The sequence below is a fragment of the Heterodontus francisci genome, chromosome 9 (assembly GCF_036365525.1).
Source record: "Heterodontus francisci isolate sHetFra1 chromosome 9, sHetFra1.hap1, whole genome shotgun sequence".
Classification (NCBI taxonomy): Eukaryota; Metazoa; Chordata; class Chondrichthyes; order Heterodontiformes; family Heterodontidae; genus Heterodontus; species Heterodontus francisci.
This window is the reverse complement of record NC_090379.1, coordinates 37437627-37454104: the sequence shown is the minus strand read 5'-3', so window position 1 is coordinate 37454104 and position 16478 is coordinate 37437627. Positions and strand designations below refer to the sequence as shown.

The window sequence follows — 16478 nt, the reverse complement described above, 5'->3', positions numbered from 1 at the left end:
TGTAGTGTAGTTGTAACTTACTCCACAGCTGCTGTCAGAGCTGGTCGATGTGGTGTAAAGGAAGTATAAAACTTCAGGCTCTTAGTCTCCCAAACAAGTAAGTCTGAAGGTATATTCTTGTTATCTCTTGGGATTGTATAGCCTTAAACCAATAGAAGGAGCAAATTAGTCACATCGATTATCTATTTATAATCTTACTTGCAAGTTTTGCCACATCACTTGTATTGAAGGTGATAGGGCCATAGTTCCGAGGAGCGCGTGCTCAATTCTTCAGATTAAATTGATGCAACAAGATGCACTAAGTAGTCAGATACATTATATACCTTCCCCTCAGGCCCCTTCTGAGACCTCTTCCTCCATTATACTGATGACTGTCGTCAATGTGGGAACTTTACAGCTGCCTCCTGAATGAATGTTTACAGCTTTAACTGGAAGGATTGACTGGACTGTGGGCTTTGTTGTTGTGTGATCAGCTGTTGGGACATATGTTTCCAAAGCACAATATTGGTTTCACCAGTCGTACATTTTTAGTTCTCTTTTCTGACTTCCTTCCTACTGATTTTCTTCCCCCTCTACGTCTACCCCTTCCAGAAAGTTTTCTACTAGTGTGTGATGCCTCATCAGAAGTGGGAAATCCTGTTTGATACATGGGCCCATGAATTTTAGATATTATTGCAATAGATTCCTTTTAACTACAATTTTCATACCCCTGAAATTGTTTTTAAAGATTTAATTAAACAGCCATAATTCTGTTATACCAGAAACTACTTGAGAAATTTGGAATTTAGAATAGCTACTCTCAATTTTTTTGTTCCTATTTGATCACAGTACTATGAAATAAATTGTGTGATTGTAAGAACAAGAGTAGAATGGACAGGTTGACATTGACTGAGGAGGTTAAAATTCAGAGCCACTGGAAAGAGCTTTGGCAACTACTGTGAATTTATATTAAATATCTACCATCAAATTTTAAGTTCTGTATGTTTTAATAAAACCTATAAATCCAGTCAAAGTTATTATGCTTCTTAACTCTTTACAGTCTGGGTTGTCTAGATGTTTTTGCACTTTTGGGCACTCCAGACTTTAAAGGGTTATGCTTTTTTTTTTATCAAGGAACCTTCATCCCCAGACGACATGTGGTAGCTGCCAACCAGGAAGCTTGCATACGTCCAATCAAGGTCATCGCATATCCGCGAATCACAAGTCTGCAAAGCATTGTTTGATTTTGCGAAGGAAATTCAAAAAGGGTGTCAATACAATACCAGAATTCGGTAACCAGCAATGATTCACCCAGGATCTGATTTATTTACGGTGGTCGAAAATACAAAAGATTGAATTATTTCCACTATAAATTGGGCATTGTTTGAATTAATCTTTTTTATTTAAAAGTGCAATTTTGTCTTTTTAAAAAAAAAATACTTGCATCTATTTTATGGAATGTGACCTCCTTACAAAGTGTATTTTTTAGAAAACTAATGGATATCCCTCTCTGGCGCAGAAACAGCAGTCAAGCATTTGGTTTATCAAAAGAAGAATTCTCTATCCAAAGAACTTTTGTTACAATTGTATTCTTTTTTTAAATTGAGTCTTGGGTAAACTGCTTTTCAAATTATGTCCCAATACCAGAGATTATGAATGCTCTAAAATTTTAACTTTGGATTTGGCAGGCCGTGATCTTGTATAATGAATGCTCACTTGTTGCGTATGTCACAGATAAAACTTGAATCATAGCATCCACATTACTGTGGCATTTTAAAAGCTGACTTTACACTACTGGGGCAAGTGATTTATTGGGAATTATATAATGCCTTGTCTCTAATTTTGAAGAATTTAGTTAAGATTGTTGTTAAATGGCAGAGTACCCTGTGTTCTTGCTGTTAGATTTTCACAGCATTGTACCTAACCAGTTGGCTGTAATATTGTATACTTTAATGCTGTCTTTCCAATTTGGCAGCATTCCATTCCAAAAATTAAAAGCCTTTATTTATCTATCATCAGTTAGATGGACAGAAGACCAAACCACCATTGTTTAAGTTGAGCATCAATATTGCTGTATCAACAGATAGCTTATGCTGTCTGTAGTAGTGAACGTCACTTTTTTTCCATCCAGGAGATGGCGACCTTTTACTAGGTCATTCAACTTAGCCAAATCACCAAGAACAATAATGCTGGTAGCATTATTGGCCAGTGGTTGAATTATCCAGTTGTCCAGCCAGCACTGGAAAGGTAGTTCGTAGCCACAGATAGGACATGAACTGCTTTATAGTGCTTTGGAATGTCAAAATGCTTTCACCATTGACAGTTATCATGTAAAAGCTTTGTATATGATCTGTAAACCAAACCTTTTAGTTGTTCCCTTTTCTATTATGTATTAATGATACAAAGGTAAGAATGCCTTTCTAAAAGGGCGGCACAGTGGCGCAGTGGTTAGCACCGCAGCCTCACAGCTCCAGCGACCCGGGTTCAATTCTGGGTACTGTCTGTGTGGAGTTTGCAAGTTCTCCCTGTGTCTGCGTGGGTTTCCTCCGGGTGCTCCGGTTTCCTCCCACAAGCCAAAAGACTTGCAGGTTGGTAGGTAAATTGGCCGTTATAAATTGCCCCTAGTATAGGTAGGCGGTAGGGAAATATAGGGATAGGTGGGGATGTGGTAGGAATGTGGGATTAGTGTAGGATTAGTATAAATGGGTGGTTGATGTTCGGCACAGACTCGGTGGGCCGAAGGGCCTGTTTCAGTGCTGTATCTCTAAACTAAAAGTGTAGGAATGAGAAATTGATGCATTATTGCACTTCATTAAACAGTCTTTATTTCTTTATTGATATTTGACAATCCATGGCATCATATAATAACCTTTAAATGTATCCTTAAAGGGTAAATAATGCACTTAAGGATTAATTTAGGCTTGCCTTGTGTCCCAAGTAATTCAAAATTGCAGGTTTTCCAATAATGCTTTAAATGTTTATTTGTATTTTGATCAAATATTTGGTAACAGAATTACTTTCCTATGGGACTAAACCTTTCATTAACTGTTTTCCAACAGAGGAGGATGAAACAAAAAAAGATTGAGGTCTATTTCAGGGTGGGAAAGTTTCATTGTAAAGTATATTGTCCTGAGGACATGTGGCTTGATGGTACAGATTGTCTGGAGGTAGATGTGCATGTTCAGTGGGTTTAAATACATGGAAAGGCATTGGTTATGACACTGGATCAGGTTTCCATATACCACTGTGAACAGACAGTTTAATACAAGTGACTATTAAATGAGCTTCCAGTTGTATTCATGTTCTGAACTAAAAATGTAGATTGTGACATCAGATTTTCTTTAATCCCATCAGAGCAAGAATTTTTTTTTTTAGTCATCATGGTTAAAAATTGCATTGTATGGAGCTTCAACAGAATGGAATTCTAGTGATGGTAAAATGGATGCTTTTTTGTAGATTCAGCAGTCAGTTCTTGACGATTTTTAAGTTTTTATCACAGTGGCCATAATTCCCAAACCAACTGCAAGAAAAAAAATGAGCAAAATGTTTGAACTTGTCTTTTTTTCCCTCTTAAATAATGATGCAACATTATTTTTGCTTAAATATTACTACTTCACAGTTGTGTACATCAAATTTAAAAAATCTTAAATTGCTTTAAAAGCAACTTTATCTGAGACACCTATTTTCCCTTAAGTGTAATTCTGCGGTGCAGCAGACCTGACTTAATTTTTCCTCGCACCAAGATGAATTTCAGCAAAATATTGAACTCAAGCCTTCTGACTGAATGGAGCCCACTGCTGTGCCATTAGAACACCGCCACCATTTAAGGACAAAAGATCCAGTCACAATATTGTGAAGTCTTATTGGATTACAATAGTGAATTCTAACCTATCTCTTCCATTTGTGAAACTTGCAGTAATATAAATTAAATAGAATATTAAGAGATGGCTCCTGAAATAATATCTAATGGATATTTTATGGAAAATATTAAAGCCATGCATTAATGTGCAAGATTCATAAACCTAATACATATTTGAAGTGCTCCCTTAATAGAACTTGTGATTTTTACACAGACTGATTTTTGGCATCCTTTATGAAATATACGTTGCTGGTAATATAAACTGCTCACTAACAAACTTCAAAAGAACATTATTCCTAAGCGGATTTCTAATTCGAGTGATTTGGAAAGAATGCTTGTGTCTGTGAAAATGAACTGCAATTTTTTTAATGGATTTAACAAATTTAAGTTAAATGAAGGATATGTTTTGGGTAATCTGGGGATATACATATCTTCAAGTGAGGCTGACCACATAAATCACAAGTGACAATTCATAGAAGTTCTGGTCAGCTTCACAGGTAGCGATATTAAGTAGATTACTAGACTGTTCATTGCCTAGTCTAGAATATCTGTGCTATGTTACAATTAAAAATTAGTTTCAATAAATTTTGGATAATTGATTGGAATTACAATTTACATTGGAATATCATAACTCATATTTTCATTTTTTTTCTGTACACAAGTGTTGGAGAAATATTGTTATAAGTATTTGAAAAACTTTAAAAACTGAGAGTTGTTGCTTTTAAGAGGGCAAGCCAGTTCTGAACTTTGCTCATCCTTTGCTTCAAGGTTTTTGAATGACTACCGATTGATCTGAAGCATTGTCTTTTGGGCAAACCAAGTGCAAATTGACTTTACTCACATGTGTAAAATGTCAGACAAATGAACTTTCCCACCCACTGTTGCTTATGTTGTGTTGTCAAACAATGTAACTGTAATCACACCAGTTTGCCTTACTACATTCTAGGATAGCATTTGTCCCAGCACTTTGCAAAATAAGGGATTATATGACACATCTGTCTGAAACTTACTGTGCCTGTTTTAGAGGAAAACCTTGTGAATTCCATAAATATTCATCATCTGTGGATATAGTGTTTAATAGCATTCATTATCAGGTAGCATTTACATTCTGCTAGAGTTCACTTGCACATTTATATATATATTTTCAGATCGAAAGATAATGGCATTGGAAAATATTTTAATAACTGTTTACTTTAGCATAGAAAATAATTACGCTGTCAATGAGAAGTAATTTAAATTTTCTATTCAGTTTATCTCACTAGAATACATTGTTTGACGTGTAGAATGTGTAACAATACTTAGTATTGGTTCACAGCAATTAAACTAAAATGAAATCCAGATTAAGTGTTTACAAAAAGCTTGTTAATTGTATATTTTGTATTATGTACTGATCTCAACTCCAAAGATGATAATGTGTGAATTTAGTTCCTAACTGTGAGCTTTTACTGTTTGGAGTCAATTGAACAAATTGCATATGCCTGTGAATTGTTATGTTTGCAGACTGTGGAGGTTTGAAATACATTTACGGTTGAAGGTACCATTGATTAAAGTGTCAGGCAATTGCATGATATATTGTGTTTTTACTGGAGTGAAATCATGAAGATTACATAAATGGGTTGAGGAGCAATTTTGTTTATGATGAGGAATCTTTATAGACTGTGTTTAAACACATCAAAAACGTAAATTGTACCTGAGGAAAATTTACTTATTTCAAATTTAAATCAAAGTAGCATACAAAACGTTTGTTATTTATATTTTTAAAAAAAATCCAATGGGAAGACATTAACTGTGTGGTGCTGACCATTTTTGGGTTTTTTTTTCCCAATATGCCAATCATGGGATACTGTTTTATGGCCTATATTCCTGCATGCTGAGTTTCTGACCTTCAATGCATCAATTGGAGGATAGTCACTTCACCAAAGTGAAGAGAAGTCACAATCACCCTTGGCTGTTTTTCTATACCTCCTAATAGTTGAATCGAGCAATAATAGATTTTGGTGTATTTTGGCCTGCCTGTGCTCTGTTGGTGGTATATGACCATGGGTGCATAATCTTTTTAAGAGGACAAATTTAGTGTGTAAATACTAAAATTTGTTGTTGCCAGGTTGTAATGCCTATCCGAATGCACATTTGTTTGGCTCAAATCTCAGATTCCTAAATCAGCAAATCACTGCTGTATAATTGGGGAATGTGTCAATTAGCTAGTAGCTGATCTCCTGTTGTGGAGTGCAAAAAAGGTATGAATCAAAAATGGGCAGTCAGCAACACATAGATTTTTTAAAAGGGAACCAATTAAATTGCTCAATGTTTTTTGAAACTCTTCTGAACCTCCTCTTCTGCTGTTCACTAAGTTGATCACTTGCTATTAGCAGTACAGTTTATAACATATATATAAAACAAAATTTACTTTGGGTTCGAAATGCTTTCTGAGACCCATGACTATGTCAGATGCCTGAACCTCGAGTTTATACAAGTTCCCAGGTGTATCATTCAGCTTGTTTAGCAAAGCACAGATCTGTTCCTAAAACTCCTAGAAACTGATTTACACCAAGCTTGGAAATTAACAGAGCACCCCAGGACTTGCTGTTTGTAAGCTCTGTCCCTCTAGTGGAAAGTTAATGAAACCAATAGCCCCAAGGACATAATTTTTAGGAGTACAGTGGAATTTGGATAAAATCTTAGGTTCAAATCAGTTGCTCATGTATTTTTCCCTTACTGTAATCAGCTTTTGATTGTATGGATCAGATTAAAAATTATTTTCTTAAAGGTTTCACAAGAATAATTTTACACTTGTTTAGCACAAATCATCTGTGGGTAAAGAATTGGAATACTAATCAGAGCCAATTTAAATTGGATTGATTTGCCTTGGTTATAAAATAATCATTGGCAGTGCTTTCTTTCTCTTAAAGACTGAGCTATTGAACTCATGCCTATGGCAGATGCAGTGTGCAACTTCAAACCGGTTTCACCTTGTGTCTAATATGTTGTATTGAATATGTAACATGATTGTCTTTCAGTAAGCAAAATCTGTTCAGCTTTACTGAGTAGCGCAATACAATATTGCATGGATCTGCATGTGATGAACAAATTGAAGGCTATTCAAATTCCACTGTAAATGGAATTTTTCTGTGTTAAAATACAACATTAAAGCAAGAACTCAACTTTTTCCAAAGTAACTTTGAAAGGAAAATTGTGCATGTTACTAGCTCATGTCCTGCAACTATACTTGTCAAGTACAATAAGGGAGTTGAACACAAGTACAGCTGAAGAGAAATCTGGTAAGTGAGGAATGACAGAGTAAGTCTTTATATTTTGTATTGCACTATAGATGGCTACAGCAGCTGCTACTTTGTATGCGCAATGGTTCTGGAAGCACTTAAAATTTGAATGTGGATAGCGATGAGAATAAAAGTATTCAAGTTAAATTGTTTTGCCTAAATGTTTTGCTTAAGCTATTTTAAGAACCATTGGAAAGATATTGGATAAAAGTGAATCGAGAGAAAACAAGAACTTGCTTTTATATAGTGCCTTTCATGACCTTGTTACAGCCAAGTGAGGAGGGGGGTCACAGTCGCCCCTCTTGCCCTTCCTTTTATTTGACCGCAACAGGCTTTATTCCTTTTAAACAGTGGTTGTGCTTACCGCCTCAGTGTGTTTTACCTTTTCCCTTTAATGTGATCGTGAAAGAACCAGGCAAGTTTTCTTGAGTTTAAACAAGAAAGAGATAAGTTTATTATACTTAACAATCTAAACCAGATTTTAAAAATTTGAAAAATACACTACGCATTCACGCACGCATTCACATCCGAATCACATACAGTAAATAGATTACAAAGTGAAAAGTAGGTTTTTTTGGTTGGATTAAAGTACAGAATAAATAAAAGTTAAATACACTGTCATTGGGGTTGGATGATTCAGTGGTCTGAAGTTGTATTCTTGAAGTCCTTGGTCAAAGTGCACTTTGTGGCTGCCCCACTTTGCTCAGGGTTTTCTTGAAGGCAGACTGGTAGGTGGCTCTCGTCCCCTGGTCTCTGGCTGTAGCAGTCTATAGGCTTGGAGGGTCCACAGTCACAGACAGCTTTCAAACTTTATGTTTTCTGAGGAGAGAGAAAGAAAGGCAGGCCACATAGCCTTTTCTGCTGCTGCAGTTTCAGTTACTATTTGTAACAAAACTCTCTTTTTTCAGAGATGGACTGATGGTCACACAGTTCTCACAATCCCCTTTGTTTTTAATGAGGTCCAAAGCGGTGGTGTCAGTGTTAACCCCTGGAGGGATGTCTCCACTTACGAATGCCTCAAGATAGCTTTGAATGTCCCCTTAATAACGGTGCTCTGGATGATCTACTGAGTTAGCCAAAGCATTGCTCTGGCTGGGCTTCTTGTTAGACTTCTGGCTCCGGTTGGGCCTTGGCATGTGCAGAGGTGTTTCAGATGCAAATTGCAGTGGCCATCTTGGCTGCCTGTTCTTTTTTAAGTTAACTAAGATTTTCTCCATCAAAGTCTCCAGTAAGTTTCCAGCTGATGAATTAATATTTCTCATTTGGTATATAGGGTTTTGTTCATAACCTCGATATCCCAAATGCTTCACTGCCAATGAAGGGCTTTTGAAATGTATTCAATATTGTCGGGAAATATGACAGCCAATTTGCACACAGCAAGATTCCACAAACAGCAGTGAGTTAAATGACCAGATATTGATATATAATGGCATTGGTTAAGGGATAAATGTTGGTGGGACACTGTTCTTCCATAAAAAAAACCCATAGGATCTTTTACATCCATCTGAGGAGGCAGACACTTGATTTAATGTCTCCTGAAAGATAGTACCTCTGACAGTGCAGCACTCTCCTTACTGCCCTGCAGTGTCAGCCTAGATTGTGTGCTCAAGTATTTTAAGTGGAGCTTAAACCCACAACTTTAAGACTCTGAGGTGAGTGAGCCAAGGCTGACACCTGAAAATATGCCAATAAGCAAACAGTAAAATAAAATTTTTGGTTTTTTTGGCCTTTAGTTTTTTAGTTTTAGAGATACAGCACTGAAACAGGCCCTTCGGCCCACCGAGTCTGTGTCGACCATCAACCACCCATTTATACTAATCCTACACTAATTCCATATTCCTACCACATCCCCACCTGTCCCCTATATTTCCCTACGACCTACCTATACTAGGGGCAATTTATAATGGCCAATTAACCTATCAACCAGCAAGTCTTTGGCATGTGGGAGGAAACCGGAGCACCCGGAGGAAACCCACGCAAACACAGGGAGAACTTGCAAACCCCACACAGGCAGTACCCAGAATTGAACCCAGGTTGCTGGAGCTGTGAGGTTGCAGTGCTAACCACTGCGCCACTGTGCCGCCCTTTAACATCTTAATCAGGTGGGCAGTAAGGATAAAAGGTTGCTGCTAAATACCAGTATTTATGATGTATTTATCTGCCTTTCTATCCCAAGTGTGATATGTGAGGAATAAACTTTCTTAATTATCTACCTGCAGTGGTAAGGAAAATGCTCTTTAGTTTCTAGGAATCAAAAATAAATTATTTCACTCAGAAGATCTTTGCAAATTCTTTTTCAAATACTTTCACTAGTAACCTTCCCTTGTTGCTGTAACACATTTGTTCCATCTAACAATACTTCTACCGATGCCAGAGGTCTTCTAGTATACTGTATAAAAATTTAAATTTACTAATCTTAGTGATTTTGAAAGACTTTGAAATTTGAGTATTGCTGAAAATAGAGGCATGTTGTCAAAGATTTTCGTCTTGTGCTCATCAGGACAATCCTCAAGCAAACCAATGTAAGGGAAAACAACAACTTAATACTGTATGAGAAGATAGTACTGGATGATTGGCAAGTGAACTCTGGTAGAGGCGTTACCATGGAGAATGCACCAGTTACAAATTTGAGCAACAGGTGAAGCTAGCTGTTTCACGATGTTACAATGCAGTAGCAGCACATGTGGTGTTCGCCACAAACAGGATGATGCCATCAAGCCAAAAGGACGTCCTGCCTGTCTCACAAATGAGTAATGTGATATATGAATTTGAATGCCAGTGTGATGCCAGGTATATAGACCATATATCCCAAAGACTGGCGGATCATTTCAAGCAACATGTCCCTTCTGTTTGCAATGGGCAAGGTACAGGCCGTACCCAACCAGCCCGTGCTTGTGAAACTCAAAACCGTGTCCAACATTAGATGTGATTCTGCAATTGGACAACATTTGCTAAATAGTCCTCAGTGTGCTAAGAATTAAGCTGACAACCAATTTAAGATTGTCAGTAGGGCTCGCAGTGTAGCGCGTTTGTGCATACTGGAAGTTACATATATGAATACACAAGGCCCTGTTCTTTGCAGACAGAAAATGTACAAAAATTGCACCGGTTTCAGCTAAACAAAATAAGGGGCAGCCATTGGCTGGTTCATTCCTCAGGGCAATGCCTTGACCAATTAGAGTCAAGCTGCCTGGTTTATATTTCAAACAAAGCTTGGACATTAACTGTCAGTCACCGTTAACTGGTGCATTCTCCATGGCAATGCCTCTACCAGAGTTCACTTGTCAACCAATCAGCACTATCTGCTCATACACTATAAAGTTGTTTTCCCCTACATTTGTATTCTTGCGGATTGTCCTGATGAGTGCAAGACAAAAAGTTTCGACAGCATGTCTCTATTTTCAGCAATACTCAAGTTCTGTACTACCTAATGACTTTGAAATTTGTTATCCTGTTAATTCCAGACAAAGGTCAATAATGAAACACACGCTGTATGTATGCACTATGTTTTGATGCAGCATTAACAAAAGTTATGTTGATCTTTGTGGGTAGGTATCCATGGTGATCGTAATTTATAAATGTACCACAGAAATTATTGAATATAAGAGAAATGTAAATGCAGCACATTAATGAAAGTATCAAATGAATAAAGGAAAATCGTGCTTATGCCAGTTCATGTACGACGACAGTTCATGTATGGAAAAGATCTGAATGTCTATTATTTGTGGAGTAAAAATGAGGCATCTGCTGTCCTCTATAAAGTTGAATTTGTGATTGGTGAAATTCATGTACGGATATATCATATGGTATTACATTCCAATGTGCTATATTTTACATTTAAAGACATTTTATATTTAAAATGGTTTAATGTTTGTGCAAACATTGTACGCAGAGGAACTTTGTTTAAGATGTTGGTACATGAACATTGCTGACTGGAAAAGATTGTTTTTGGGGGTTACTTTAAAATTAAGCTGTTACGACCAGGTGAGATAGGGGTCTAGGGTTCCTTCTCAGTCTTCACCTGTCATACCGTAACAGGGTTTAATTTTAAACACGGCGTGTTTTTAGCTCCCCATTGGTAAATCTTTGTTCACTGCTTTCCATTAATGAGGCAAAGAAACCTGCAAAAACAGGTTTTCATAGGTTTAAAGAAGAAAGGTTGAAATTTATTAAACTCTAATTTGGTTAACGCCTACGGATATACGACACGCTCACACTAGCATGCATTCGCGACACACACCTGCAGATAGAAAAGTTTGAGGCAACCTCTGAAAATGGTTTTGGTTACTGACTTTTGAACTTGCTGTCGAGTCCTTGATTATAGGTAAGTCTTGCTTTTTGTTGGGGCCCAGTATTATTCTTAAACCTTCTTCGATGTAGGAGAACTTTCTCTCTTGGGGTTCATGTGTCTTCAGTGGATTTGGAGTTCCATGAGAAAGAGGAAGAGCCAGACAGGAGAAGTATTCTTCAGTCCAGGAGCATACTGCAGTCTCCCAGTTCAAACTCATTGTACAATTCAGAAAAACCCAAGTTGCCAAGCAGGTTAATCATGTGACTAGCTGGTCTGACCACGTTTGTGGATTCTCTTGTCTAAGCCGACCCTGGAGCGTCTCTTGCACACGATACCCGGTGCTTAAAGTCCATTGTGGGTTAAATTGGAGCAGGGAATAGCCCATTTGTCCCTCCAAGCACTGTCTGTTAGTATGCAAATGTTTTTCATCCAAGTCTGGCAACCCTTGTAACAGGCCTTCTCCTCTTCCCAGCAACAATTTGAAATTTAATAGCCATATGGTGAAATTAATATAAAAGCAAAATACTGCGGATGCTGGAAATCTGAAATAAAAACAAGACATACTGGAAATACTCAGCAGGTCTGGCAGCATCTGTGGAGAGAGAAGCAGAGTTAACGTTTCAGTGCAGCAGCTTTTTCGGGAGCAGCGCGTGAGCGAGTGAGCAGCTGGGAAAGTCAGTTTGAAAGTAAATTTAATTTCCTTTTGTTTTTCGGCGGAGGCCAGGGGGCTGCTGGGTAAGTAAAACACTATATATTTGGGCGGTTTAAAATAACTTTCCTTTCAGTGCAGCAGCTTTTTCGGGAGCAGCGCGTGAGCGAGTGAGCAGCTGGGAAAGTCAGTTTGAAAGTAAATTTAATTTCCTTTTGTTTTTCGGCGGAGGCCAGGGGGCTGCTGGGTAAGTAAAACACTATATATTTGGGCGGTTTAAAATAACTTTCCTTTCAGTGCAGCAGCTTTTTCGGGAGCAGCGCGTGAGCGAGTGAGCAGCTGGGAAAGTCAGTTTGAAAGTAAATTTAATTTCCTTTTGTTTTTCGGCGAAGGCCAGGGGGCTGCTGGGTAAGTAAAACACTATAATTTGGGCGGTTTCTGAACCCGAGACACCACACTTGTAGTGTCTCCCACCCGCCCTCCTCCTCTAACCAAAAAAAAAAGGGCTCGGTGGGGTGTTTATAAGGTAAGGCTTTTTCGATTTCTCTGGTTTTATTGTGATTGGTAAAAACTTTTCGTTCCTTTTTCATTTAACTAAGTTTAAACTTAAGATTAAAAATGGCAGGAGATCTCAGACCCGTATCATGCTCCTCTTGCTCAATGTGGGAGCTCAGGGACATGGCTGATGACCCTGACTCCTTCACGTGCAGGAAGTGTGTCCAGCTGCAGCTCTTGTTGGACCGCATGACGGCTCTCGAGCTGCGGATGGACTCACTTTGGAGCATGCGCGATGCTGAGGAGGTCGTGGATAGCACGTTTAGTGAATTGGTCACACCGCAGATTAGGATTGCTGAGGGAGAAAGGGAATGGGTGACCAAAAGGCAGAGAAAGAGCAGGAAGGCAGCGCAGGAGTCCCCTGCGGTCATCTCCCTCCAAAACAAGTATACCGTTTTGGATACTGTTGAGGGAGATGGCTCACCAGGGGAAGGCAGCAGTAGCCAGGTCCATGGCACCGTGGCTGGCTCTGCTGCTCAGAAGGGCGGGAAAAAGAGTGGAAGGGCTATAGTCGTAGGGGATTCGATTGTAAGGGGAGTAGATAGGCGGTTCTGTGGTCGAAAACGAGGCTCCCGAATGGTATGTTGCCTCCCAGGTGCACGGGTCAGGGATGTCTCAGATCGGCTACAGAACATTCTAAAGGGGGAGGGTGAACAGCCAGTTGTCATTGTGCACATAGGCACTAATGATATAGGTAAAAAACGGGATGAGGTCCTACAAGCAGAGTTTAGGGAGTTAGGAGCCAAGTTAAAAAGTAGGACCTCAGAGGTAGTACTCTCAGGATTACTACCAGTGCCACGTGATAGTCAGAGTAAAAATGAAAGAATAGTCAGGATGAATGCGTGGCTTGAGAGATGGTGCAGGAAGGAGGGGTTCAGATTTTTGGGACATTGGGACCGGTTCTGGGGGAGGTGGGACTATTACAAATTGGACGGTCTACACCTGGGCCGGACTGGAACCAATGTCCTTGGAGGTGCTTTTGCTAACGCTGTTGGGGAGGGTTTAAACTAATGTGGCAGGGGGATGGGAACCAATTGAGGTCAGTTGACCGTGAGGGGGTAGTAACAAAAGCCTATAAGAAACTAGATAATGAAGTCAGTGTGACTAAGGGGAAGAGCAGGCAGGGAGCAGATGATGAATATAAAGGGACTGGTGGTCTGAGGTGCATTTGTTTTAATGCAAGAAGTGTAGTAGGTAAGGCAGATGAACTTAGGGCTTGGATTAGTACCTGGGAGTATGATGTTATTGCTATTACTGAGACTTGGTTGAGGGAAGGGCATGATTGGCAACTAAATATCCCAGGATATCGATGCTTCAGGCGGGATAGAGAGGGAGGTAAAAGGGGTGGAGGAGTTGCATTACTGGTCAAAGAGGATATCACAGCTGTGCTGAAGGAGGGCACTATGGAGGACTCGAGCAGTGAGGCAATATGGACAGAACTCAGAAATAGGAAGGGTGCGGTAACAATGTTGGGGCTGTACTACAGGCCTCCCAACAGCGAGCGTGAGATAGAGGTACAAATATGTAAACAGATTATGGAAAGATGTAGGAGCAACAGGGTGGTGGTGATAGGAGATTTTAATTTTCCCAACATTGACTGGGATTCGCTTAATGTTAAAGGTCCAGATGGAGCAGAATTTGTAAGGAGCATCCAGGAGGGTTTTCTGGAGCAGTATGTAAATAGTCCAACTCGGGAAGGGGCCATACTGGACCTGGTGTTGGGGAATGAGCCCGGCCAGGTTGTTGAAGTTTCAGTAGGGGACTACTTTGGGAATAGTGATCACAATTCCGTAAGCTTTAAAATACTCATGGACAAAGACGAGAGTCCCCCAAATTGGGGGAAGGCCAACTATACCAAAATTCGGCAGGAGCTGGGAAATGTAGATTGGGAGCAGCTGTTTGAAGGTAAATCCACATGTGATATGTGGGAGGCTTTTAAAGAGAGGTCGATTAGCATGCAGGAGAGACATGTTCCTGTGAAAATGGGGGATAGAAATGGCAAGATTAGGGAACCATGGATGACAGGTGAAATTGTGAGACTAGCTAAGAGGAAAAAGGAAGCATACATAAGGTCTAGGCGGCTGATGAAAGACGAAGCTTTGAAAGAATATCGGGAATGTAGGACCAATCTGAAACGAGGAATTAAGAGGGCTAAAAGGGGTCATGAAATATCTTTAGCAAACAGGGTTAAGGAAAATCCCAAAGCCTTTTATTCATATATAAGGAGCAAGAGGGTATCTAGAGAAAGGATTGGCCCACTAAAGGACAAAGGAGGAATGTTATGCTTGGACTCAGAGAAAATAGGTGAGATTCTAAACGAGTACTTTGCATCGGTATTCACCGAGGAGAGGGACATGACGGATGTTGAGGTTAGGAACAGATGTTTGATTACTCTAGGTCAAGTCGGCATAAGGAGGGAGGAAGTGTTGGGTATTCTAAAGGGCATTAAGGTGGCCAAGTCCCCAGGTCCGGATGGGATCTATCCCAGGTTACTGAAGGAAGCGAGAGAGGAAATAGCTGGGGCCTTAACAGATATCTTTGCAGCATCCTTAAACACGGGTGAGGTCCCGGAGGACTGGAGAATTGCTAATGTTGTCCCCTTGTTTAAGAAGGGTAGCAGGGATAATCCAGGTAATTATAGACCGGTGAGCCTGACGTCAGTGGTAGGGAAGCTGCTGGAGAAGATACTGAGGGATAGGATCTATTCCCATTTGGAAGAAAATGGGCTCATCAGCGATAAGCAACATGGTTTTGTGCAGGGAAGGTCATGTCTTACCAACTTAATAGAATTCTTTGAGGAAGTAACAAAGTTGATTGATGACGGAAGGGCTGTCGATGTCATATACATGGACTTCAGTAAGGCGTTTGATAAGGTTCCCCATGGCAGGCTGATGGAGAAAGTGAAGGCGCTTGGGGTCCAAGGTGTACTAGCTAGATGGATAAAGAACTGGCTGGGCAACAGGAGACAGAGAGTAGCAGTGGAAGGGAGTTTCTCAAAATGGAGACGTGTGACCAGTGGTGTTCCACAGGGATCCGTGCTGGAACCACTGTTGTTTGTGATATACATTAATGATTTGGAGGAAAGTATAGGTGGACTGATTAGCAAATTTGCAGACGACACTAAGATTGGTGGAGTAGCAGATAGTGAAGGGGACTGTCAGAGAATACAGCAGAATATAGATAGATTGGAGAGTTGGGCAGAGAAATGGCAGATGGAGTTCAATCAGGGCAAATGCGAGGTGATGCATTTTGGAAGATCCAATTCAAGAGTGAACTATACAGTAAATGGAAAAGTCCTGGGGAAAATTGATGTCCAGAGAGATTTGGGTGTTCAGGTCCACTGTTCCCTGAAGGTGGCAACGCAGGTAAATAGAGTGGTCAAGAAGGCATACGGCATGCTTTCCTTCATCGGACGGGGCATTGAGTACAAGAGTTGGCAGGTCATGTTACAGTTGTATAGGACTTTGGTTCGGCCACATTTGGAATACTGCGTACAGTTCTGGTCGCCACATTATCAAAAGGATGTGGATGCTTTGGAGAGGGTGCAGAGGAGGTTCACCAGGATGTTGCCTGGTATGGAGGGCGCTAGCTATGAAGAGAGGTTGAGTAGATTAGGATTATTTTCATTAGAAAGACGGAGGTTGAGGGGGGACCTGATTGAGGTGTACAAAATCATGAGAGGTATAGACAGGGTGGATAGCAAGAAGCTTTTTCCCAGAGTGGGGGTTTCAATTACTAGAGGACACGAGTTCAAAGTGAAAGGGGAAAAGTTTAGGGGGATATGCGTGGAAAGTTCTTTACGCAGAGGGTGGTGGGCACCTGGAACGCATTGCCAGCGGAGGTGGTAGATGCGGGCACGATGGAGTC

General features: G+C 40.0%; 1 protein-coding gene across 4 annotated transcripts in view; it reads left to right on the top strand.

Moving 5' to 3' along the window:
* Positions 1-16478, top strand: part of ppm1aa (protein phosphatase, Mg2+/Mn2+ dependent, 1Aa) — a 139251-nt gene that overhangs the window by 44246 nt on the left and 78527 nt on the right. Inside the window, exon 6 of one of the 4 annotated variants that reach the window (XM_068038795.1) lies at positions 1114-7263. The exons of 2 other annotated variants lie outside the window; for them this stretch is intronic. In XM_068038795.1, coding sequence (XP_067894896.1) covers positions 1114-1143 — 30 coding nt within the window. In that variant the 3' untranslated portion in view covers positions 1144-7263. Of the gene's footprint in view, positions 1-1039; positions 7264-16478 lie in introns of those variants that run through there. One more of the 4 variants, XM_068038794.1, reaches the window with a different exon arrangement.